The 26,828-nt window shown below is 46.1% G+C and overlaps 1 protein-coding gene across 2 annotated transcripts in view; it reads right to left on the reverse strand.

Annotated features, from left to right (window-relative positions):
• The window catches only part of ARHGAP6 (Rho GTPase activating protein 6), a 1,594,767-nt gene that overhangs the window by 655,184 nt on the left and 912,755 nt on the right, over nucleotides 1-26,828 (reverse strand). For both annotated transcript variants that reach the window (XM_086934307.1, XM_086934308.1), the window contains exon 3: nucleotides 15,923-15,994. In XM_086934307.1, coding sequence (XP_086790433.1) covers nucleotides 15,923-15,994 — 72 coding nt within the window. The remainder of the gene's footprint in view (nucleotides 1-15,922; nucleotides 15,995-26,828) is intronic.

Raw genomic sequence — 26,828 nt, forward strand, 5'->3', positions numbered from 1 at the left:
AAGAGACCGGCCGTATGCACCGGAGATACCGCTGGGAATGCTGACCGCGCTGCCTCATGGGGGCAATTGGTCCCAACTATTGGCGTGGGAAGAGCTGGGCCTGCAGGTGGTGGGGGATCTATATCGATGGGACGTTAGCCCCGTATCAGACGCTACAAGTGCAATTTGGCTTGCCGGACGGAACTTTCATACTGCACGCGGCGGTGGTGGCAGCGATGCAGCGACATTGGAGAGGAGGGTTAGCAGAGCCGGAGGTGACCATGGCATGCCAATATGTGGTGATGACAGCGGGCACCGTCAAAGCAGTGACTTGCCTCCATAATAGAATGCTGAACGAGGGACTGGAGCCCCTGCTGGCGCTAAAGTCGCGATGGGAGGCCAGCATAGGTAAGCCCATACCGGACACTATCTGGAACCAGGTGTTGCACCGGACGTGGAAGGGAACGAGGAACGCACGATTTCAACAGGTGCATTTTTTTATTGTCCATAGGGCATACCTGACCCCAGAGAGGTTAAAACGGCATTTCCAGGTGCTCGATGCCATGTGCCCGAGATGCTTGACGCCAGAGTTGGACCTGGATCATCTATTGTGGGGGTGCCCGAAGTTGGGGGCGTACTGGCCGGAAGTAGGGGAACTCCTGAATGCTGTAACAGATAGGGAGGTAGACTTTGACATGGCGGCATGCCTGCTCCTCTGGTTCCCTCATACCAAGAAGACAAAAATAACGAGTAAATTTATTGATCTGGGACTTATGCTGGCACAACGAGAGATAACTTGGCATTGGAAGTCTAAAGAAGGCCCGTCAGTGAGGAGATGGATGAATGAGCTGTTGAAATGGTCGGGCTGCGAGAGTGTGATCAGGATGCGACAGGCCACTAGGACTGGCAATGAGAAATGCCTGGAGCTGGCGAGGGCCTAGGAGATGGTGGTACAAGCGCTGCGTGACTATAGGATGGACGATGAAGAGGGAGAATAGAGATAAGACAGAGTTCCATGTAGGTCGAATGATTGAGTGTGAATCCTGATGGGTGACGTGCCTCGGCGCTAGGACGGACTATGGGTGCCCGCATTAGCAGCAGTTGAGGGGGGGGGGGGGGGGGGGGTGTTCTAATGAATGGTAGTTAAGCACCGCGATAAAGTTTAGAAGAACCGGATGGGCCCGGAATGATGTGGACAAGAACTGTTGGGAACAACCCAGGGAGCACTCTGCGGCTCGATGGTGCAAGGGGGGGCGGGCTTTTGGGGGGTAAAAGCAGATACTACACGGTACAACTGACCTGACGCCCGAGTAGGGCACACACTGAGGCATCTTCCGGGGACCGGAACTTTGGCGCGCCGACCAGCCTCCGGGATGTGGGCTGAATGGCTGTGTAGTGTATTTATGTTACTTTAATCTTCGTGATGCCATAAGTGTAATGGTTGGTCTATTTTGAGGTCGTGTTTCTAATTCTGCAATAAAAATATATTTAAAAAAAAATAAAATAAGGGGTCAGTGGTATGCTCCACTGCTTGAGAGTCCCTAATGGATTGGATGGCAGATTGCTGCGTTCATGCTCTCAACCTTTGCGCTGACATCTGGCCCCCCTTGTCCCCGTTAAGTTAGAATGCGTGCCACAAGCGCAGAAGGGCATGCTCCGCTCTATCTAGATCAAGGTGCTTCAGCATGCATCTCTTCGTCTCCAATTCCCTCCATAAGCGTGCAGCCCCCGTCCTCTTATGTGTCGCTTCCAGGTCACCCACCTCCTTCTCTAACTCCGCGTGCTTCTCCCTACACACCCTTGCATATGTCGCAGACAGCGCAATAAACTTCCCCTTTACCACCAGCTTGAGGGCTTCCCACACCGAAGCCTGGGACACGTCTTCCTGATCATTGTAAGCAAAATACTGGGTGATAGCATCCCTGATTCGAGTGACTGCAGACTCCGAATGAAGGAGAGAATCTTGGAGAAGCCAGCCAGACTACAGCGGGCGCTGACCACGACAGGTAAGCAGGACTGAAATAAGCGCATGGTCCGAGAGGGAGCGCGGGTTGATAGTAGCTGCTAACAGATGGGACAAAATAGAGGACGTAGCCAAGTAATGGTCTAAACGCGCATACGTTTTATGGGCAGAGGAATAATAAGTGTCGTTCCGATCAAGGGGATGCTGGATCCGCCACACATCATGTAGCCCACCTTCTAGCTACCATTGCCTCCCCCCTGCGACTGGGCCCCCGCCTGATGTGACCTCAACTAAGATCTATCCAGCCCTGCGTCCATTACTATATTCAGATCCCCCCCACCAGCACAAACGCGTCTGGGGAAGCTAGCACCTCAGAGAGTGCTGCCTTCAGGAAGTTCTCTTGGCGTTCGTTTGGCACATACAGTGACCCAACTGTCAAGTTTGTGTCCCCCCACCGCACCCGGAGAGCCACAAACTGCCCTCTGATGTCAACCACTTGGGATAGGATCTTGCAATGCGCCCGCGAACTAAAGAGAATAGCTACACCATGTTTCTTCGCTGGACCGCAGACCAAATTTGCACAGGGAACCACTTGTCCTTCATCCTCCTAGTATCCTTAGAAAGGAGATAAGTCTCCTGCAACAAGCATATATCACTGATAGGGTTATTTAGGCCTCTAACATTCAGGCTTACGATTTTCAGCTCCAAAAATGGAGAGAAATGCCAGTGAAATATCAGAGGCCAGGAGCGTTGAAGGGAGCGCAGGAAGCGAGCAGCAGGCCCGACCTACACCTAACTACCCTGAGAACTGATGCGGAGCCCCAAATACAAACCCAGTCCCAAAACCAACCCCCAAAACCACCACAAAAATACTGAACCACAGAAACAAAGAAAAATGTCAAATGACAGAGGAATCAATCTGTGGGGAATATGTGGCGCCATCCCAGAACCTCACCCTGCCCTGATACAGGACACCTCCACTCCACAAGGACGAAAAGAAGTGCAGAAGGCTCAGTCTCACCCCCCCCCCCCCCATCTCCCACACCACAGAAGAACCCATCCTGTGCCGGGCAAGGAATCCTCAAGGGACACTCATTGTCGGTCACCAGCGCCACCGAGGAGACAGCTGCCCCCCTCTCTGAAAGGCTCGCAGATAGGTCAGGCTTCATCGGCGTAGGCGATCTTCCAACTCTCTACCACTCAGAGGAGCGTCTGCGCTGCCGAGGTCACCCTGTTGCTTCGGCGTGGGCCGCAGACCTCTGCAATCCTAGCACCTCGTAAGCTGCCTCCAGCTAGCAGATCTGTAGAAGCTTGCCCTTAAACTTAAAGATGATGCGAAACAGATGCCCCCACGAGTAGGGGATGCCCTGTTCCCGCAGATGGGCCGTAATAGGCCGGAAGCTCCGGCGCTTGACAAGAGTGGAGGTTGCCAGGTCCTGAAAGAGAGCGGGTTGATGCCCACTAAACTGCATGGATTGAGATCTTGCGCTCTACGGAGAATCCGTTCATTGGTCTGAAAGTCATATACATACACCAGGATGTCCGGTGGGGGAGCTTTAGTACCTCTCGGCAGGCCAACACGATATACATGATCCAGTTGAATGCCCAGCTCATCCCCCTCATCAAGGAATTGTCGGAACAACGCCTCCACATACTCCCGCAAACTGTCCCCTTCCCTATTCCACAGGACCGCATGAATTCCAATAGCTTCTCCAGAAGCAGTTTTCCAAGACCTCGGTGTGTGCCTGCAGGTCCAGATTTGGATCCGTAAGGTGGAGAATGCCCTGCTGAAGCGGATTAACTTCATTGGCAGTGCCCAGATAATATTCCTCCAGGGTCGCCACCCGCTCCCCAATAGCGTCTACATCTCGCCGCATCTTCGGCACGTCAGAGGAGAGTTGGGAACGGAGTTTTAAGATGTCCTCCTTAATGGTCCCAAAGAGCTCCAGCATAAAGGCCTTAATCGCTGGCGCGTCCACATCCACAGGCTGCGAGGATTGGCCATCTGACTGCGAGGCAGTCCGACGGCCGCTTTCTGTAGCACGTCTTTCAGGGGCTTATCCTTCTTACTCCTGGTGGCTGACATCTTGGCGCCGCAGAGAGCCCAGTAGGGCGCAAACAGGGCCCAGCAGCACTCCTCGCCAGGCGGCCCAGGCCCGGGCCACAGCTGGAAGACACCGCCTGCCGACACACAGGTCGAAGGCGCTCCCTCCTCCATCTAAAGACCGCCGCGTCTCAGCAGTGGCGCTGCACAACAGCCCTTGGGCTTTCCAGCACCACTAATCACACCAGGCCGCCCTGGCGCAAGGGCCAGCGTAGACCGCCGTCTGGGCACGTCTCTTCTGTTCATGAGGCAACGCCACCTCCTAGTCCAGGGCACCCACCGACAGCACCCCACAGTAGATCAGCAAGCAGGGTGGTGGAGCTCTCCACACAAGGTCCCATGCCGGTTCTAGGCCCCAGGTGCCCCACAGAGGCTATAACTCAGTTGTCCTCCAGGCCCCATGACCACTCCTCCTCACTGTCCCCGGACCTCCTTACGGGCACTTCCAGAGATGTTTTATTGTTGTCCCCCCTCCGCTGTACCCAAAGCTCCAGTGGGGCACTGCTGGAAACCCCCGAGCTCCGTGGGCTCCCTGGCAGACGGGGGGGGGGGGGGAAGGCGAAAGTAGAAAAGCACTGCCCGCCGATATAAAGGCCGATATGAGGTCCCACACCAGCCCCGAGAGCACTGTGCCTAGAACAGATTTCACAAGTTCACCCCCTGGCCCCAGGGAGCACTCCAGCTGGTAGGAGAGAAGGGCCTCCCGCCATGCCGCCCGCCGATGCCCGGGCCGATACTAAGTGCTGCTGGACTCCCAGGTCATCAGGCCCCAGCCAGCCAGCAAAGTCCACTGCATCCCCGCCCAGAGAGCAGCCGGGATCTTGGGGGGGGGGGTGGTGGGGAGGCCGCATGCGTCACCAGAGTCAGGCCCCAACGCTAGCTGCACCCAGGTGGGCGCCGCACTGTCCGCCGGCTTGCAGACCGAGTCCTGGGCCTCCAGGCAGCCGCCCCTCCACCCCTCACCTCTCACCGATGCGGGCCGTCAAGATCAGCCAACCTCCATCCGGGTCGCCACGGCATGGGAGCACACGCCCGCCCAGCGGGGGTCTCAACCGCCGCCGACTCAGCGGGAGTCCGAGCGGCCTCGAGCACACCAGCTTCTCCCGGACAGGCCTCAGCGCTGCACGGTGACCAGCAAAGCTGCGGACTCAACAGCGGCTGCCCGTCTCTTCCACTGCCCCAGCCACAGCGTCACACTCCACAGGGGCGGCCACACTCAGCTGCTGAGGTGTCACTCTGCGGTGCACAGGCCTCAGCTCTCCCTGCCACAAGGCTCGCCGGGCCCTGGCTCTCTCAGGGCTGAGCCGCACAAATCAACGAGGCTCCCCCACGAATCTCAAAAATAGGGCCTCTGTTGGAATCAGGACAACGTGGGGGCACAGGGCCACACCGTCTTCAGCGTGGATGGGCACCAGGTAGGGCGATACACAAAGCAAAATGTCAGGTGGCGCCGGAGGGACAAGGAAGCACGTCCTACTCCGCCTCAATCCTTGCCACGCCCCTGCAAGCTATTTTTAGATGAATTCTTGCTTCAAACGGGAGCCAGTTCAAGGATTTTAAATCGGGGGAGATGTGAGAACTTCTTTTTGAGCCAGTGATGAGTCTTGCTGCAGAGTTTATTGAGGCTCTAGTCGCTTTTGGAAGGCCGCATAAAGAGACACTACCATAATCCACACGAGGGATAACTAGTGCTTGTACAGCCTGTTTGAAGTCGTTGACTGGCATGAATAACTTCAACTTCCTTAGAATGTTTATCTGGAAGTTAGCTCCCTTTGTAGCGCTGCTGAAGTGTTTCTGCATAGTGAGATTACTGTCCAGAGTTATTCCCAAGGATTTTGCTGAGTCCACAATAGTTGGTTGAACGTTGAGTGCAGTGAGATGTTGGATTAAGTTTTGCATCAAGGGGATTTTAGCAGGGGGGGCTATAGGGAGAAATTCGTTCTTAAGAGCGTTCAGTTTGAGATTTTCTGCCAACCATGTTTGGGTGTTCAGGAGTGTGGCATTAAGCTGTTTAATGTCTTCTAAGGTATTCATGTTTAGATACAGTTGTGTATCATCAGCGTACATATGATATTGCACGTTAGCCGCTTGTAGAATTTTGGTGAGTGGCTCCATGAACAGGTTAAACAGTGTCGTGGATAGTGAGGAACCTTGCGGGACGCCCTGCCTTACTGGTACTGGGTTGGAAAGAGTGTTGTTGATCTTGAACTGTTGTGTTCGGTTTGTAGAAAGGAGGGGAACCAGTTTAGCACTGATCCTGATAGACCCATCCTAAGTCTGAGAAGATTAAGCAGACTCTTGTGTTTGACCGTATCAAAAGCTGGAGATAGATCCAGCAAGATGAGTAAGCATGATCCATTCTGGTACAGGATTTGACGTGCATCAATAATGTGGGTCATGGCTGATTCTGTGCTGTGCCTTGCTCTGAAGCCTGATTGGTAGTTGTCAAGGAGGTCAAAGTGAACAATATGTTTAGTTAGTTGGTAATGCACAGATTTTTCAAGCAATTTGGCCAGGGTAGGGATATTGGATATAGGGCGATAGTTGTTACGACCTGTGAGGTCAGCTGTTGGTTTCTTTAGGATGGGTGAGACCTGACCGACTTTGAGGGTGTCCTGAATGCAACCTTGTTGGAGTGAACTGTTGATGATTTTGGTCCATAGCGGAAGCAGCCAAGGGGTTAGGTCTTTAACAGTATTAGCGGGGAGCTAATCGATGAGGTGGTTCAAAGGTTTAAAGGCATTTAGAAGCTTGCCCAAAGCCTCTTCCAAATAGGTGTCAAGAGACAACCAGGCGGCTTTGTTCTTAGGGTCACACTTTGACGGGATTTGATGTGTCATAGTTGGTGGTGAGGGGGAGGTTTGTGAATGTGGCATAGAATATAGTAATCGGTCCTTTGAGAGATAGTTCTCAATGTTGAGGGTCTTCTGAGTAAAGCAGGTGGAGAATTGTTCACATTTGGGTTGCAATTGGGCGGCGTCTTGTAACGGTTGAGGTGCTTCCTTGGATTGAGTTTTGATTAGCTCAGAGTTATTTGGGGTGATTTTTAACTTGGTCTAGTTGGTGTCTGAAGAAGTCTGCTTTGGTGCGCTTGATCTTCTTGTAGTAGGCATTTCTCTTTTTCCTTAGTATTTTGAGGTTAATAGTCGACGGGACTGATCTCCAGTTACGTTCAGCAACTCTGAGAGAACATCTGTCTTTATTGAGTAGGCTATTGTACCAAGATTTTGAGTCTTTAGTGGAGACTCTTTAGTTGAAGAGGGGCTACCTCATTGATTATTGTGGTCATCGAGTTGAAGTAGTGGTTGGTGAGATCATGCAAGTCTGCGGTGCCAGCTGGTGGCAATAGAAGGTTGTAGCATGAGAAAGGTAGTGTGTTTGTGTTGAGTTGTTTCAAGTCTCTTTTCTAAATCTTTGGTTTCGTGGCCTGAACGGAGTTAAGTTTTACTGTTTCCTTGATAAAGAAGGTAATGATATGGTGATCGCAGTCGCAGGGTTGTATCGATTCCAGTTGAATTACGTCAGTTTTAGAGCTTATTAGATCCAGGGTTGATCCGTTCTTGTGTGTAGGGCCATTGCAGGTTTGGGTAAGGGCTAGATCATTCAGGAAGCTTTTGAGGCAGTTGACAAATGTGTTGTTATTGTCATTCCAGTGGAGATTGAAATCGCCAAGGAATATTTGGTTATTTTGCCTACCGTTGTTAGTTGAAATCATATCCATGAGGTGTTCCGAAAATATGAGATTGTCACCTGGTGGTTGATCGATGATGTGCAGTGGACAAGCTGGTTTGTCGTTGCTGCTAAGGTCTAGACATAAGTATTCGCAGGAAGGGAAGACCGGGTATGTGGCTCTATTTACAGTGATGTCACTCCGATGAATACAGGCTATACCTCCACCTATCTTATCGATTCTGTATAATCTGATAATGTCGTAGTTCAGGAAAACTAGAATGTCCATCAGTGGGGTGGAGGAATCAGTTACCCAGGTTTCGGTTAACAAAAGCAGGTCTAGTTCCTGTGAAATGATGAGCTCCGCTATATCCGCCACTTGTCTGGACGCAGATCTACAGTTTAAGAGTGTGCATTTAAGACGGGGGTAAGGAGGGAGCAGGAAGGGTCTTGGGTGATTGGGACGCATCTAAGGTTGCTATCGACAATCCCTCTATTGTTATGTCTGGCAACTCTGAGAGGGTTGAGGTGTATAGCAGGTATGGTAAACTGAGTAGCGGTAATGCAATTAGTGGGAGAGGGATCGTAGGATTGTAGAAGAGATAGCAGATCGCTCTCCGAGAACGGATTGACGCTTCGCTTAGGGCGGTAAAATGTATTGTGGAGGGGGACTGAATTCCAATTGGGTGGAATGGGTTTAGGGGTGTGAGTTATATGGTGTGATTGGTAGTTTGGATTAAAGGATCTTGCAGAAAAATTACGCCAAGTTTGGCTATATATCAGGTCCTTGAAAGATTGGAGTTCCTTTTCAATATGGAGTAAAGCCAACATTATTTCCTCAAATCTAAGGGCAGTTATGACTGGGGTAGGAGGCTGTGTTCTGCATGTGGGTGGCTGCAGAGGTGCGGGTAAGGGTAGTGTTGGAGGTAGTGTTGTGTGAGAGGGTGGATGAGTGGGGGCTGTAGATGTCGGAGTTGAGGGGGTGGATGGTTGTAATGTGGGTGGGGAGGGAGAAGGAGGGGGCGGGCGTGCTCCTCAGGTAGTGCATTATCATGGCAGTAGTGTGAGGTCGAGACATGTGCCAACCTAAGACTTCGGAGGGGGTGGATGTTATGGGGAGAGTAAGTGTGAGGAGTATCCTTATGGGGTAGTGATGCAGAGACCGGCGAGATGTTGGAGGATGTAGGTGGCTGAGTAGAGGGGGTGGCTGGTTGTAATGTGGAAGTGATAAGGGTAGATGAGAGCGGGGGGAGCTCAGGAGGTAATGCGTGATCGTTAAGGTCCTGTATTGTCGAGACATGTGGCAAGGCATGGCCTTGCATGAGGTGGCTGAGACGGGGTGAGTACTTGGAAGGAGTAGCAATATAGTGCATGGATGCAGAGACAAGAGAGGTATTGGTGTTAGGGTTGGGGGGAGCTATTGTCTAGTAATGTAGGAGTTCAGTATCAATAGATGGGACATATGCTGTATCAGTCATATTGGGAGGTCGAATGTGTGGGACTGTTGAGGTGTTGTGAGGTTAGGGGGGGTCGTCTGGGTGTGGATAACGTAGGAGTCAGACGCCAGAGGTGGACGGGGAGGCCAAGAAGCTGTGAAGATCGGGGTTCTGGGTGGATTCGGTGGGATTGGGTTTAGTGTATTAGGGGGAGGGGTAAGTTGGGTGTCGGCGTCGGAGACCGATGTCGCAAGAGGACAGAGTGGTAGCAGGAAGTCAAGCGTGTTTGGTTTGGTGCAGTGAAATGTGGTATGTTAGCTGTGTGAGAAAATTGGGTAGGGATTTCATAGGATTCCAATGTCGGAAGGGGGGTGGGGGGGGGATTGGGGTTCCAAGATGTCAGACTGATTGGGTGAGGTGACTCCCTGTGTGATGGTACTGGATGGAGATTGGGAACCTACAAGGGTTTGGACACTAGGTTTTTGATCGTAGGTAAGATGTTGTCCAAGAGAGTAAGATTGCGGCCTGTGGCTTGGATGAGGATAGTACATTTATTTTAAATGGTGATGGTTGCTGTCCAATGGAAGAGCTGGGAGGACGAAATATATAAACTAATACCATGCGCGCTTTTCCTTAAAGAACTCCATTGGGCTCTTCGCTTTGTAAGGAAAATTAGGTCAGAGGTTGTAATCCCGTTGTGTGTTGGGAAATAAGGATCGGCAAAGAGTGTTTCAGGGTGCGGTTTTATAAAATTATGTTTGAACCGTTTGGCTGATTTTTTTGTGAGGTCGGAGGGGTAAATGATGTTGTAGGAGTGTGTGCCTGCGAGTTCCATTATAAGGGCAGTACAGTAGGTGAGATGATATATAGAGAGATGGGAAGAGAGTGTGAGCCTCGTGGGGGAGAGTGGTATGAGGAGAGGGGTGTGAAGGGGAGGGTCGGTGCAGAAGGGGAGGACAGTCACTGAGGAGGTGGTTGTGGGTAGGTAGTAGTGGGCTGGGTGGGGGCGAGGGTAGAGACTCAAGAGTCCTGGTTGTAGACCGAGCTGCGGGATGTAGAGATAGTCAATGAGGAGGTGATTGTGGGTAGAATCTCGGGAGTACTGGTTGTAGACCAAGCTGTGGGAAGTAGAGAGTCAATGAGGAGGTGGTTGTGAGTAGGTAGTAGCAGCTGGGTAGGAGGCGTGGGTAGAAAAGAACCTCAAGCAGGTACAGAATAGTTGAGGATAGGTGAGAAGGCGTGCTGAAGGAGGATGGGAAAAGAAATCCTAATACGTTTGGACCTTACTATTAAAATCTTCTGTTCTGTCAATCTTGTAGTAGGAGGGTGGCTAAAACAGGAATCTAGACGCTAAATAGCTCCTGTGGTTATTTAGATGACTAGTTACAGATTATACATAAATATATATATGTAGGTGAATTGAAAAACATTGCCCCATCTAAGATGGCTGCCATGAAGCTCCAATCTGTGGAGTAGTCCTATACCTCTTTCACCGTCCCATGCTTCTCTGTTGCGTAGTCCTCTGTCTCTTTCTATTCGCAAATTGCAGAGATGCCTTGAGTAGTATTCTATGTAAATGATGAGGGAGTAGTCCTATCTCTATTTTAATTGTTCAACCATTTTTCGGGAAGGCCCCGATGAAGTTTAATGAGCGAGCCTAAAATGGTGATATTGTACTGCCCACTGACTGACCCGAAATGACAATTATGCAAAAGAAGTAGATTTAACTGTCTGTACGAAGGGCCTGTTAGATGACTGTAGTACATTGTAAGCTGTTCGTTATCTTTCTAGTCTTTATAGAATCTTGCTCAGGTGCATTCTGTATTCTCTATGTGTGACTTATGTTCTGTATTCTACAAGTGGCAGTTGACACTCTTCAGGAGGTCATTAAATTCATCAAGTTAGGTTCTAGGCGTGGGAGCACGGTTTCAGTTTTGGTTAGACATTTTGTCAAGATTTTGGAGGAACTTTCTATCACTAACAATGATATTTTACTTAAAGGTGAGCAGTTCATACCTCCTTTTGGTCTTAGGAATAAACTTTTGGCATTGGTACATGAATGCCACATGGGACAGACCCTTACTCAACGCCGTATTAAGAATCATTTTTGGTGGCCAGGTGTTGATGCACATGTTGTGGATTGGGTTGAGCAGTGTGTCATGTGTAAAGAAGGTGAAAAGCGATTGAAGACTGGACCTAAATCAATTCCTGATGTGCATGTTCAGGGTCCAGATGTACCTTGGCACACTATCTGTCTTGACTTCATTGGTCCGATGGGCGAACTAAATGAGAAGGACAGGTTCGCTATGGTTGTTGTAGATGTCTTTTCAAAGTGGTAGGTTGTCAACTTTACTAATGATATCACTTCGGAGAGCACGATCAGATTCTTGGGAAATCTATTTAAGGATGAAGGCTTGCCTTCAGTCATCATCATTGATAATGGCACCCAACTCATTTCTAGAGAGATGCAATCTTTCTTGAAAGAGTGTGGTATCTCATCACCGTACTTCGCTTTACAATCCTCAAGGCAATGCGGTGTGTGAAAGGGCCAATAAAGTGGTGAAAGGAATAATACAGATGGCTTCTACTGGTGGGGGCATTGTTAGGAAAATGGTCAATGAGATGTTGTGGGCCTATCACACAACACCCCTACCTCATGGTCCATCTCCTTTTCAACTCATGAGAGGACATGATCCTGGTTCAAAGTTGGTACCTGCCTGGATGAAACAAGTGGTTACAATGCAAAATGTACAGGGTGGTGTCACTTCATGTCATGCACAACATGTTAATCCTGGTCACTCTGTTGCTTTCTTGGTAGGTGACTTGGTCAAAGTCAAGAGTGGTAGAGTACAAAGGGGTCTCTCGAAATTCAAAGGCCCGTTTAAGGTAAAAAAAAGTTCTCAAACATTGTGTCATTCTAAACAATGGAGAGTGTTGGAATTTTAGGAGAGTGGCTCTCTATCAAAGATTGAAGCCTGTTGCTGTTGACAATGTTCCTCCTTCCTCTTCTTGTGGAGACGATATCACTGTACCTTGTAACTCCTTACCTTCCTCGACTAGTGGGTACTTATTAGCCTCTCATATTCCTTTGGAGCCTGTACATCGAAATTAAATTTGTTATTCTGGTGGAGGAGATGCTCCTGCTTCTTTGGGAAATGCTCCTTCTCAGAATGATTTGGTGTGTGTGGGTCCTGTTAGGTCTCGCAGACCACCAACTTATCTTCAAGATTTCATTCATTGATTTTTTTTTCTTTTGATTTGTTTATTTTCTCTTAGGTTTTGTTTCTTTTAAAGAAAGCGAGAAGATGTGTAGTACATTGTAAGCGGTTAGTTATCTTTCTAGTCTTTATAGAATCTTGCTCTGGTACATTGTGTATTCTCTATGTGTGACTTATGTTCTGTATTCTACAAGTGGCAGTTGACTGGTTACTGCTGCATCGAAGTGGCCGCTCTTATCTTACTCTGTATCTCAAATAAAGTATTATTGAGATCCTCCTACTCTTGCCACCTGGATTCATTTACTACAATGACCAACAGCAATGACCATCCAAATAACAGGCTTCCCAGCCCTGGAGTCTATGAGTGAAGGAAGCACTGAAGGAGCAGTGAGGGAAGGTAGCTGTCCCGTCACAAACTGAGCCCCTGCAGGGGTAACCTTCCGGGGGTAACTTTATTCTACTTGTTTGGTTCCATGGGCCCATCACTGGCTCGCGATGTGATGCCAAAGGTAAATACCCCTGAGCCACTGAAATGATGGTCACAACACCCAATGTAAGCCACAAACGCCGGAGGCCGTCTCCTATGACCTAGTCATGAGTGTTTTGTTAAGTAAGCTCACCTGCTGCGGCGCAAACCAACTGGAGAACTTCACTCTGTTTCCGATCGACGGGCACATCTACAATTAGCTCACCACACCTGGAGACTGCGAACTAAGGACGCAAAGATGGACGGTCGCCGCCCCTGTCATGAGCAGAGCCCCAGCAGAGGAGACCTTACAGGGATTAGCACTCCGCCTCCGACGGGCGGCACCAGCCGCGACCTCGATTCTCGGTGTTGCGCAGGCGAAGCATGGAGGGATGATCGCCACTTGCCCCAGACACAACCACCATAGTGGTGAAATTCCCGGACCCTGCACACCTCCGGTGATGTGGATGTGGTTTGGGCCAGGACCGAGGGGCCGATCGCCACCTCAGATGATCAATGTCCTTGATGCAGAGTGGAAAGCCTGGCCAGCTCGAGGTCGGAATCCTCTTTCACAGCAATGGCCTTGATCCGCGCCCACTTGTCAGTCCGCCGAAGTCTTAACCAGCAAGGCTCGCGATGTGTAAGTGTCTATCCGTGGTTGTTGATCCTACCGTACGTGAAGCAGCCTCTGTATCTGTGAGTGTTGAATAGTTTCTCTGTCCGGATGTATTAACATTGCCGTGAGATTGCCTTGTCGTGATGGGGCTAACAGGGATATTATGATTAATTTCGATCACTAGCCAGCGGAGCTCATTCCTCGAGCTCCTCTCCATCCACCATTTTGAAGCTCTCAATACCACTGACATTGAGCCATTTACACTGCTTCAGAAAGTAGCAAGGTTTAGACAACCGTTTATATTGATTAGCCTAGATGGAGAACTTCTGCTAACCTATAAAATCTCAGAGGGAGGAAAAACCAGAATTTCAAGGCATATAAATGGGATGGATCTGTAGCAGCAGCAGCTCCTATGCTAAGGGGAAGGAGCGTCGCCCCACAGCTCTCCGAGCAGTTGAAAGAGAAAAAAAAATTCTCACGCAGCTTTATTATCATTTTATTTATCCTACTGCAGTGGCTCAGTTCGGGGGGAGTTGGGCTCCGTCACACCAGAGCACTGCAGGGGAAGGAGCTGAGAGTGCACTCTGTAAATGTGCATGACACTTTGGGCTGCCCTCTCTGGCAAGCCAAAGCATCATGCGCCCTTTGCATGCTCTCCACCCAGGCTGCATTAAAACCTGGGTGGAGAACATGCCCAGCCTCCCATTCCCTGGCTGAGCGCCGAACATGGCGCTCAGACCAATCACAATGCTACACTGCATGTTGTGATTGGCTGTGGGGAGCGTGGGAGCCGGAGTGCTTCCTGCTGCTGGGCTCGAGGAAGAGGACCGGGTAGAGGCAGCGGCTGGCATGATTCCAGGTAAGAGGGTTAAAAAAATGTTTTACCCCAACAATCCCCATACATCAGGAATGCCTTATAATACAGCATTCTCTAGCTCAACCTTGCGAGCTGCCAGACACTAGGCTCTCTGTACACTAAATGACCCATGACCAGTTCCTCATCCCTATCAAATCAGCCTCCAACCTAACCTCCTAGGTTCTCACACCAAACTACTAGCCTTTACAATCCCAACTATCTCTTTGACTCCCAAGTCCAACACTGTGTAGTCGACCCAAAGGTCCGCTTCGACATTTCCAAAATAGCTAATCTGCAGGGCAAAGCCAATCGTTCCACATCCAGAAATACCTTAAAGATCACATGCTGATGTATGGGTGAAATGTACAAAATGTCATGGTATGTTGGCCATCAAATATATGTAAAAAGAAAACAAACGTCCGAGTTCGTTGGACAGTTTGGATGTTGTCTTGTTTTAGTATAGGACTAACGGGTATCACCTATAACAACCTGGGGTAATTTATCATTGCTAGAGGGGCATATTTTCCATGAAGAAGGCAAAAGTTACACACTTGTTGTGAGACAAAGAACATACATACATATATTTCCTTGTGATAGGAAGATTGTGTCTATGTTATATAGTAGAATAGTTACGGGGAAATGACAGGATCCAAAAAAGTTGATTCAGTTATCTGAAGCCAATCTTATGTATTTACTTGCAACAAAATAGACAATTTATTAAACAAATTATTTAATTTAAAAACGTTTTTTTCTGATTAAGAACATATCACCACTTTAGTTTGGTAACAAAATACAGGTTTTATTACACAATACAAAATATAAAAATACATTAAAACCATTAGACAATGAACATGATCATCACAATGTTATTAAAATAAAAAGGTCACAGAATCAAAGGGTCGACGCGGCGTTTCGGCTTTCTACTATATAACATAGACACTTTCTACTATATAACATAGACACAATCTTCCTATCACAAGGAAATATATGTATGTATGTTCTTTGTCTCACAACAAGTGTGTAACTTTTGCCTTCTTCATGGAAAATATGCCCCTCTAGCAATGATAAATTACCCCAGGTTGTTATAGGTGATACCCGTTAGTCCTATACTAAAACAAGACAACATCCAAACTGTCCAACGAACTCGGACGTTTGTTTTCTTTTTACAAATACTTTCCCCACCGTCCTCTACAAGTTAGAGTGGGGTCCTCCTATTTGTTTTGGCCATCAAATATATACACACACATATAGCATTGTTTCAATATGTTGCTAGAACCTGGACAAACCATGGTTTCTACCATAACTTTTAGTGCATAATAATCTATGTGGCCTCTGAAAGTTGCTCTGATTAGAATACTGAGGGATCTTATAAGTACTCAATTATATACACACACTTCATGTAACTACACAATGGAGTAATGTGGATGACACTGCATACTAGGATATTTAAAGTAAGAATACAGTTTAGACACCAGTTCTCAATATTTTTCTCAAACAAGAGTGATTTAGGCAGAAACATTGACGACTATCGTGTAATGTAAAAAAATGTCATGCTATCAAGTCAGTGTCCTTCACCGCATGCCCCGACCACAGCAGCTTAAAAAGGCTGAATTACCTTTGTCTTTGTTTTTCTCCTTTCCCAGTGAATCTAGTTTTTTCCTTAAAGACTTCTTCCTCTTTTGGCCATCTGCAAAAAAAGACATCACATAGCGTAAATAAACTTTGCTTCCAGGTCCATTCAAACTTCTGTCTCCGTGCTGGTTTAATAAAACAATAATGCAAAAGTATTAGAATAGCTTTGCCAACAGGTATTCAAATGGGACAATTGTAAACAATTAAAGGAAATTCAAAGTGCATGTAATACCTCAAGTTATTAAGAAAATAATTCAACACATTGAACGTCTTTAACTAACATGCTTCGCTATTTTTTATTATGCAGTTTTAGAACTGTTACCGGTTCCCAGAATCCTACACAAACCTATACCTAACATGAACTTTCTAAAATAAGTGGACAGTTAAAGGACTGAGTTTTGGGTTGCACCATGCCATATAGATGTGGGCATATAAAGGATGGGGTTGTTGAAATGTAGCGGTGCGTCCATTGGGGCGTAGGGGCGTAGCCCCACCAGCCACCACATGGACCCGCATCGCTGCCGCCGGCCGCAATCCTTCTCTAATTAAAATAAATACATTGCAATAAATTCATTGCAACAACCAGCCGCCAGGTGGCCTGCTGCAGTTGCGCAATCCCGATAGTTGCGCAATCTGGAACTTACAGTGCAGTGCGCATGCTTGGGAAAGTTGGGTACTTACTCAAGCATGCGTACTGTAAGGTCGCCAGCGGGACCCAGGGGTGCTGTTCGCCTGCCACAGCCCGGGTTCACAAAGGGCGACAGGGCGAGCAGCAAAAATGCCTCTCTAGCCAATCCTGGCGCATCATGGAGCACCAGGATTGGCTTGTCAGTCCCGCAGCTTCCATCATTGGATGCCGCGCGTGGGGGTATTTGGAATTGGCTGGTTTTGTGACGTGGCAGCCGCAAGCTGAGGAGCTAACAGGATGTGGGGCGCATCGGAGCAGCGTGACTGCAGCAACACGTGGGTGGTATTTCGTGTCTGACTCGGCGCTGATAATTCCAATGCTGTGCCCCGGAGTTGCTGGAATGTTCACTCTCTCCAAGGTCGGTGCTGAGTGCCTCGAGCTAAGAGCAGGTGATGGGCTAGAGGTTGTTTAGGTACCATGGTGCATTCTGTGTATCAGTCTTTTTTACTTTTCGTGTTTTCTTTTTCAGTTTTAGAAATAAGCTAAAGAATAGACATAGCATCATATAAATATAATGGTGATTCAAAAGAAGTATTTTATTTAGATATATTTCAACCCCGGAACTTATTTGTCTTTTTCAAATGTACAATGCTGTGCATAGTGTTTTCTATTTACATTAAAAAAAGCTCTGCTGCTCTTTTACCCACCACGCACATCGTGTTCCCCTGTGTGTGAAAGCCATTGTCGCAGAGTGAAAACATCCTTTCAGCCCAATGATGCTCATTGTCCCGAAGAGCGGAAATTGGTTCTACTCTGATAAGTTTAAATGTACCCTGAGCAGCTGTATTCCCTGTATGCAAGACAGTGCCGCAGAGAGGTCAAGCTAGAGAAGATGTCGCCTGCGAACTAGCGCCTAATTTTCATCACTTTCCTAGAGACGCTTAATCAGGACATAGCAGATTGCAACTCCTGATCTAATTTAGATATCCCGATTTTAGAACAGCTTGCATTGCTTTAAAGCCTTGATTGTGTTTGCTAAATATCCCCAATGTTACAAAGCCCCCTCACCCACTTGTACACAAGCACTTCAATTGGAAGATGTTCTCTGAATGCATTTTTTCTCAGTCATAACGTTGCTGTTTTTTAGATGGCAACAGGCGATCAGAGGTCCACTTTTCCTTACTGAAATAGATTTGTACCTCCATTTGCCTTTCACTTGTGAAAAATTCTCTAAAATAAGCTGTAACTGCTGAAAATTGAATAGTTTAAGGCCCCTGTGTAATCTTCCACAGCCTGAAAAACTGGAACCATTAGATAAAGAATTCACATTCTTTTGAGTTAGTGCTGCAATTTCTAAGGGCAGTGATTTGTGAAAATTGCTGCCTCGCAGTGCTGCCCTGATTTTTCTCACTGGGGATCCTCAATAGACTGAAAACTTTGGGGCAGATTTACAATAAGTGGCGCATCCCTGCATATCAGCAGGGATGCGCAACTTATTGTGCGCTGCTGCTACGCCACCATGGATGCCCCGCATTTACAATGCGGCGCACCATGGGGCAAAAACAGCACAGATGCGTGATGCATCTGTGCTGTAAAAGCGGCGCATTGCTGGAGTTGCGTCGCAAGCAGGACACAGCTCCAGCAGGGTTTTGACACAAGAAAAGTCAGCGAGTGAGAACACTTCGCTATTCTTTTGGTAGGTCCAATTCAGTTGTGTCTATTTTTATTAGCACGTTTGCTTAAAGCTCTGGATGCTCGCAGGGTGTTGTGTGTGTGTGCACGTGGTGTGTGGGTTTTATTTCATCTTCGGCTCTGAGCTGGATGGAGTAAGGGGCAGGCTTTTGTCAGGCAGAGGGGCACTGAACTCCAGAAGCTCATTCACGCCTCAGTGCAGGGGAACAGCATATGCTGCGGTGACTTGTTACAATATCAATTGTGAACTGCACGTTTTGAAAGTGCAAGGTGTCACTGCAGCTATATTCAAAGGTCTTTTTAATTGTACCCCATAAATGTTTAAACATCCTTTCGTTTTTTACTGCGTGTGTTGTACTAAAGTATGTAAACCTTTGACCCCTTTGTTTACTGGGTACCAGTGAAGCCCCGGGTAATGTTTGTTGCCACCCTATATTCGTCCCTCTGTCTGTCCCTCTCTAAAAGATGCTGGAAATCCAGTTGTTTAGTTCGGCAGATTGTGGGTCCGCAATAGCTCTGATTCACTTATTTGTTTCAAAGTCAAGTTTTTTTCTCAATGGGCCTTTGATTAAGATGGATTAAATGATTTTAAACTGACTGGCAACAGGGTATTTACTCAAATTTGGTGATAAGGTTTATTATCAATATTATTAAACACAATTGTTTTATTACATTTATGTATCGTTACATGGAGCACAGAGGGGCTTCCTGGCACCTTTATTAGAAAACAAAAAAAATGACCACATTTCTTGTCAAATTAATTCACGCTAAGCAACAACCAACTGAAAATGAAAGTGACTTTTATTGGTGTGAAAGCTGTGGGGTTCTCTGAAAGGAGTGAAGCACTTTGAATTAAATAACTAAGCTCTGTGTATGTGGTAAGGTCTTCAGTGTGTCTCACTCTCTCTCGCTTTCTTTTTCACACCATTTTCCTCTGCACTCTTTCTCTCTTTGAAACATGCTCCCATGTTCCTCCCCATGTATTCCTGGAATCTTGCACCTGCATGCCTCTCAAGCAGTCGTTCTCCTCTCCAACAGTTTCCAATCTCTCCTTTTTGTGCATACTTCCTTTCATCTCCTCCACCTTTCCATGTCCCATGCACACAGAACATGCCCCTCCACTCACCCGTGAGCACTGCATCCTCGTTTCCTTTCTTTGGGTACATATTTGAGAGTAGTGTGACCCCCTTTATATGCTAGCTCACAATTGGCACACTACCATTTTCAAGATGCTCGCAGAGAGGCCAAGGACTGAATGTGCCTGTTGTGTGAATACCTTTATTAACAGTGCTCAATTTGAGCAGGTGCTTTCAGGTGCCCAGCACCAGCACTTCTTTTACAGGGCCGGGGCTACAATTTCTGTTCCTGCAGGTGATGGTTTCAATATTAATTGCCCAATTTAAAATAAAAAGAACCACATACCTTGCATGGTGACGGGCTAGTATGTTTTCATAGGGAGGCATACATCTGTTCAGCAGATAACACGTGCATGACCTCTTTTCAAATGTTTGGGTTCTAATGAGCACTAAATATACATTTCCTGCACAGACCAGCAGCCTACCTCACAGGAAGTTTCATTTAGTGTATAAAGTGCCTCGATTTTTTGAATAGCACACAGACTTTACTGTGAGTCCTCTTTCATTCACTCTTATAATTTCTGAGTGTTATGTTAATCAACATGCACGCCGAGTTCGCTGGTTCACCCAGTATGTACGATAATTGCTAAAATGCAAGGACCGTTTTAGACAGTCCTAATTGGGACAAAAAGAGCATGCAAGTTGTTCAGAGTACTGAACGAACGTTTCTTTTTGTTTTCTTTTCCCTTTTCCTTACCAATTTTACCTGCCAGACCCACAGATCTTCTTCTTTCTTGTTGACAAATACAGGTAGGATTTTTAGTACGGAATAAGGATATCAGCACGAATTATACGCACTGATACACAGGGGTATAAGGTTAAATTAAGGTATGCACAGATGTACTGATCCGACACATCCGCACAACCGTAGCTGACCCACATAATACACACGGGTGAGGAGCTTGTGTTTTGTTTTTGTGGAATCTCATTTCAAGGTTAGTTCTTAACAGTGCATACAAAGCAAGTTAATCAACACAACGTTCACTGCTCTAGATAGATTTCTGGTATGTATACATGCTGGAATTGGAGCCATGATCTCTTTTGTATGCAATTCATTCTAATTTAGAGTCTCACAACTCTCTTTAATTTCACCTGTTCACGTGGGCAATCGGGCCTGTGTAACTTTTTTGACCACATATGAATTTAATTTAATTTGATTTATGGAATGTCGTATTGAAATAATCACCAGTGCATGACATGCCTGTGGTATAGACAACCATTGATCTGTGCATGGTATGCCTATATGATTGCCATTATGAAATACATTCCCGCAGGGGCATTTGAAAGGTTGTATGTTCTAGTCCGCCTTTTTGCACGTGGCTTCAAAACGCTGTTATAATATGGATTCTTTAATTCTGCTTTTTGCATCTGGGGACACGTGACCAGCCCAGGCCTGTCTTACTTTTAAATGTTGTTCATGTGCCCCGAGGTTTATTCCCTTATAGATTGTTACTTGCACTTTATCATACATTGGTGCTGCGTGTCGTGAACTCTTTACACACATTTGTAAGAGTAGTTTTTATCTAATGAAATATTGTTTAGCCTGTATCATTCACAAAGGCAGTGTAGTTGCTATTCCCTTCTGCTTTTAATCATGTTGCTATTTTAACAATGTTTTAATTGTATTGATGAATTATGAAACTGTACTGTATGTGGTGTTAAGGATTTTTGAAATCCGAAAAAAACTTGAGGATGATGACTAATAGTCGCTAAACAATAGTCTGAAAAATGATAGTGGTGAATTCACGGGCTGGTTTTTTATTGATTTGTTTTTTGTCTACTCCCTGACTGTTGGCCCTATGGTGTCGTTTGTCAGTGTTTTCTTTCTGTTTTTCTGTCTTGGCCCAAGTCTGGCTTCTGATAGGCTTTCAGTGTTAGCTGTTAACTTGCTGATCTGAAGGCTCGAGTACCCATTAATGTTTGCAGCACATGGTGTTTTCTCAAAGTACACCACATGTCGACTGCCCCTCCACCTTTATTCATGTTTAAGGGTAGGTTATGTGTATTTGTAGAGCGCTCCACCGCCCACGAGGGTATCCAGGCGCTGTGTACGGGTCCAGCCTCGCCTAGAGGACCTAGGGAGAGTTATTCGAAGGACCAGTGTTTCCTCAGCTGTATGTGTGGTGGGAGTAAAACACAACTTGTTCTTTATCCATCACATCTTTTATTTTTGATGTGCGTGTAAGCCACTGCTAATTGCCCAACATTGGCCTCCGAGTACCTGGAGGAGTACATACAGAGCCGGCTTTAGGGTGGTGAGACGGGTGCAGCAGCACCTGTTGCTGACCTTGGTTGGGGGCACGGTTTAAATTACTTATGGGTTTAAAAGGACTGTGATTCTGGGCAAATCACTTAATCTCCCTGTGCCTGAATGTGTCCCTGTGTAACATAACCGGTGCTCATGTAAAGTGCTCCAATACCTTTGGGTCGAGTTTGTGCTATATAAATCTGCATTAAAAAAAAAGGCTTTTTGTATGTTGATGGCAAGGAAACCAGTCACATCTTTTCTGCTGGTGCGTTTGAATTACAAGGCTCATCTCTCCCGTTTTGTCCCTTTCACTCAGAGTTTTTTGGGAATATCCTGATTAAGTGATTTGTAATGAATCTGTCACACATATATTCCTCATTGCCTCATTCCTTCCCCAGTGACTTCCCAGCCAAAAGACAACTGGATCCCCTTCCAGCAGTATCTGAGTCTGAAATGTGTCTCTGTTATGTAATGCTCACCTTAAATTTAGCCTTTACTACTCACATCAGTGGCACCTCCTGTTGTGGTTGTGGGCAAAGTTTTATAATTGGGTAGCTCATGTGCATTTTCATGACTAATAGGTGGGACAGATGCTAGTCTATAAGCGATCCTTGGGGATGGTCTGAGAACGGTTCAATACATTTTACTCCTCTGCATGTACCATTGTTGCTTGCTTGGCATCAGTCATGGGTCATTGACATCCCATTCTAGTTGCTAAATATTCTGATTTAAAGCTGTGAAAACACAAGGAATCTATTTACTCCACATCAAAAACTGTTTATTGGTAATGGGGTAACAGTCAGTACCAATGTTGTAGGGCAGGATCTTGATATGGCTGCCATCCTTCCATCATGCTGCCTTATCCATGGTTGCTGAGTCCATCTTAGAATAACTTCACTCTGTCAGTGCCACCAATTGCAATGATTTGATCTTTCCTTGTGTCATCACCCACAACAAATTCTTCTACTCTTAGGGCTGAGATTTTCATGAAAGTCTTATAGTCTGAATTCAGCACCTGAGCGTAATATTACGGAATGTATGCAGGCTCTGTGGTTATACTGAATAAGCAGCTACCTATGTTATGCCATCTATTAATGTAATAACTGCACTTTCACAATTGCTTTATTAACCTTCCTGCTTTCTCAAATTTGCTTGAAAATGCGCGATTTTTCTTCTTTTTTTCAAAAATTTTCTTGGGGGGGGTTATCCCCCAAAACCCCCCTTTTGGGGTTCAGGCTCGCTCGCTGCGCTCGCTCGCTACGGTGCTGTATGCAAATCACTTTGCGCCCCACCACTTTAAAATCTCACCCACCGCTACTGCCTTCATCCTCGTGGTTGCAGGATGCATCGAGTCTCCCTGATAGTGTAAACGTGGTGAGGTTAGTGCTTCTTGGCTCAGCACTGCGGCAGAATTCTTCAGAGCCACTGTGTAACCCATGTTTTTTAGGTCTATCTTTTACCAAGACAGCATTTTTTAATCCTTTTCTGGGTCTTACTCCATGCTTATCTATAAAAGGAGTTAATCCTGCATCAGTTGCAATTTTTTTAAAGTAAATGTTACTGATCTAGGAATGCCAACAGTGGATGAGAGCAGACCGAAAAGAAAGAGGAAAGCCATGCGCTCCCATGAAGTGCGGAAGTAAAAAGTGGAAAGGTAGTATCATTGTTTCAACAGTGGAATGATACAATTCATCTAATTAGAAGGGTGGCAGATTAGCTATGTTCAGATGAAGAACAACATCAAGAATGGGGAGGTAAGCAATTGATTCAAGAGCAAAGGAATGGAGATAGACAAGAAGGGCATTCAGTCATGAGCAAAGGGTTGATTTAAAGCTCACCCTGTGTATTGTATTGGTCACAATAGGTCTTTGGCAACAGACAGCTAGGCTGCCTGTAGTCATCTGTAAGCAAGATTTTTTTTAAAAAAAGACACTATTCTACCTTTCATTGATTTAATCAAACACAAATGCAAAGACTTCCACAGTAGAACAATTAATAGCACAACAAAACGTCTAACTATTCTTCTGTACATTAGATTGTCAATTGGACCAAGAATAGGTGTGAAAATAATGTCATCAATGCAGTAGCTGATTTGTGATGTAGGCAATGTTAATAAATTTCAAAGTTTCACGTTGCTAAATGAACCAGCACCACTTACACATATGTGCCATTGCTGTTTGCCATAGAATTGTATGAAAAATCCGAGTCAAATTCCCAGACCACTAAAAGCGTGCTGGGCATTTATCTGGCGCACTTTTACATTATTCTAGGGATTACCACACTTGGTCCGAGTCGAACGAAATAGTAATCAAAATGTGTGAAAGTTCAGCTGAAACAATTGGGGATAAGACTACTGTATAAAGGGCACCATACTAGTCAACATTTAGGCAAGTGCCTGCCTGCGACCCACATTACAACTGTGATCGGTGACTGTCACATCGACAAAACAGCTGCATCAACATGGCTGTTACCTTGACTACCATCACTTCATCATGGCATTAGCATTTAAAGTGCTAGGATCAAAGTTAGCGGTTTAGAATAGTGAATTTGTGAAGGTTGACGGTGTCCAGGTATATAAACATCCACTCCACAGCAGGGCAAATAAAGGGACCAACTGCACTGAATAAGCAAGTAGGTTAATGGGGAAATACTGTAACACTTGAATTAATGTGATAACTTACCATCAATAGCAGGTGGGACTGTAATCAGAGAAACAGAATAGGGAGGTCCTCTATGCAGCATGTGCACATGTTAATGTAATGTACAATAAAGAGGTCACCAACATTCGATGGATGGCATGCGCCATCATTCCCTCTGTTGTTCCGTAGTGAGAAATGGATTGCTTGTGTTTTCATGTTGGTAATAAAAACATCATCTGTCTTGCACCGCTGTTACTTCGAGGGCCTAGGTCCACAAGCTAGTGAAGGAGCGGCCCAAAACCAGGAGTACTGGAGGTAACTGGAGCGAGGGCACGCGGTAAAGCTCACTTTTTACTAGCAGGGTCGCCTGACTACAGTCTCTTGAGTTGGATGAGTGTAGGCACAGGCCTCTGGGAGGGGACTGCACTATAAAGTATCATCGGGATCCTTAACTGTTTTTAATGCAATGCCAACGAGGACAGGATGCCCATTTCGCTAGCCAGTAAGCAGAGGAAGAGGGTTACTGGCAAAGGCACAAGTAACGATGATGACACCCTATACACACAGTTGTAGACTAAGCGATTTACTGTCTTTTAGTAGGAATCCGGTGTAAAACATGTGTGGAAAGTATTTACTCAATGGTTGTAGTGGACTTGTCAAGTTAACACTTTTTAAATAACTGTACATACATTTTTTTTAAAAAAATGTGTGCATTTTGTTTATTTTAAGGACACATTTTTGCACAGCTTATAAACCAAGCATTTGCAATGCAATCGGTCTCGCATTTGTGAAAGAACGAGCTCTTGGCATTGAAAAGGATATGGTTTTTTTACTTTTGTTTTTTGTATGCAGTGGAGTAACGATATTTGCATAGCGCCTTTGCCATTCGTATGACTTGCGGCGCTGGAGAATCAGAAAATGGTAAATCGATTATGAGGGAGAGGAGACAAGAGTAACATGCTGGCTGGAAAATAATACACAGTAAACAACTCTAATTCCTTGTAGGAAGCAGTGACTTTTCGTGCGTCTTGCATTTCATGAATTCTCTAAAGAAAGTTTTCAAAAATCACTGTAGATTAAAACAGAAATAAAGCAACGGTGAAAAGCAAAACAGAAATGGCTATGAAAAATATCGCTTCAAATAATACAGTTGGAATTTTAAACAACACCACTGATCATGTTTAGAAACACGTGAAATCAGTGAGAAGCTGTGCGATATCACAACGCACATATCTGAAGTTAAATAAATACATAACGGCTCTTCCCGCTGAAAGCAGTGGGTATCCGGTCATTAGTTTCATGCACGGACTAGGAATATTTTGAGGTGAAAAAAACACTCCGACCATAAATCTACAAGATGTCAGATAGTAGAACATAAACCTATAAGTATGGTCCGTGATATACATCTATTGGATGCAAGATTTAGATTGCTTTCTAAAGGAAAATAAGAACTGCACCAACAATGTTCTTCTCACAAAGGTGTTCTTCTCACAAATACATATTAACCCTAAAGAAATCACCATCCCAGCTGCAGAGCAAAAGCTCCTGCCACGGAAGAATACTTTATTTATTTTTTTTAAAAGGTGAAGATTTCAGGGCCCCCCTCCAACATAGGGTGACGACACAGAACATGATCTAAAAAACGAAAGCATGTCTTACTGAGCAGTTTGGTGGCGAGCCCATCATCCTAGGACCACCACAGGCTAAGATATGGGCAACATGACACTCTGTATAGTCAATACAACACATTTTGCATACAGTGCATGCACGCTGCCAGGCTCGACCCAACAAGCAGTGTTGTGAGAGAGTGTAGTACCATAGGCTGTTACTAGGTGTCCCTTGGGGCCTCATTTGACCACATATGGTACCGCACCCTGCAACATGGCTAGGGAAAGGATGTGGCTCAGAGGTGAGAGCTGCCGACTGGAAAGCTGGAGATCTGGGTTCGAGTCTGGTGTCTAGTCAAGCGCATAGATAGGTGCACTATGTAAATAAAAGCGACTAATTTAAAATAACATAAGAATTCATAGCAGTGATCTCAGGGGAAGGCAAGGGGGTGGGGGTAGACTGCATAAATTAAATAAACAAGCAAAACAGCAGTGTGCTCAGAGGGATTTTGAAGGCCTGCGCACAGTGCTGTGGGAGGGGTGAGGGGAGGCGCATGGCAAGATAATGAAATGACTAAAGTTTCATTGTACAAGTAAACAGAACAGTTAACTAGCAAAGAGGCGGTCCAACTAAATAATGTTCTAAGTATAATGACCTGAACCGTAAGAACACATGTAAGAGGGCCAGTACCCTGGGAGGATGCAAAATTCCAAAAGGAGTGTATTCATCAATGAAAAGGCAGCATTCCTAAAGGATAGCAAGAGGAACCAATGAAAAAGATGGGCGTTTTTGCAAGTCCATATCCTAGATACAGCACGTCTCATGAGCCAGCACCTGTGCTGCCTAGGTGAGACCAAACAAAAAAAAGATATGACAACTTACAAAGGGTTACCATGGAACTGCAGCATGAAGATCAGGCCTTCATTTCATCTTTCTGT

This window comes from Lissotriton vulgaris, chromosome 8 (assembly GCF_964263255.1).
Source record: "Lissotriton vulgaris chromosome 8, aLisVul1.2, whole genome shotgun sequence".
NCBI classification, from domain to species: domain Eukaryota; kingdom Metazoa; phylum Chordata; class Amphibia; order Caudata; family Salamandridae; genus Lissotriton; species Lissotriton vulgaris.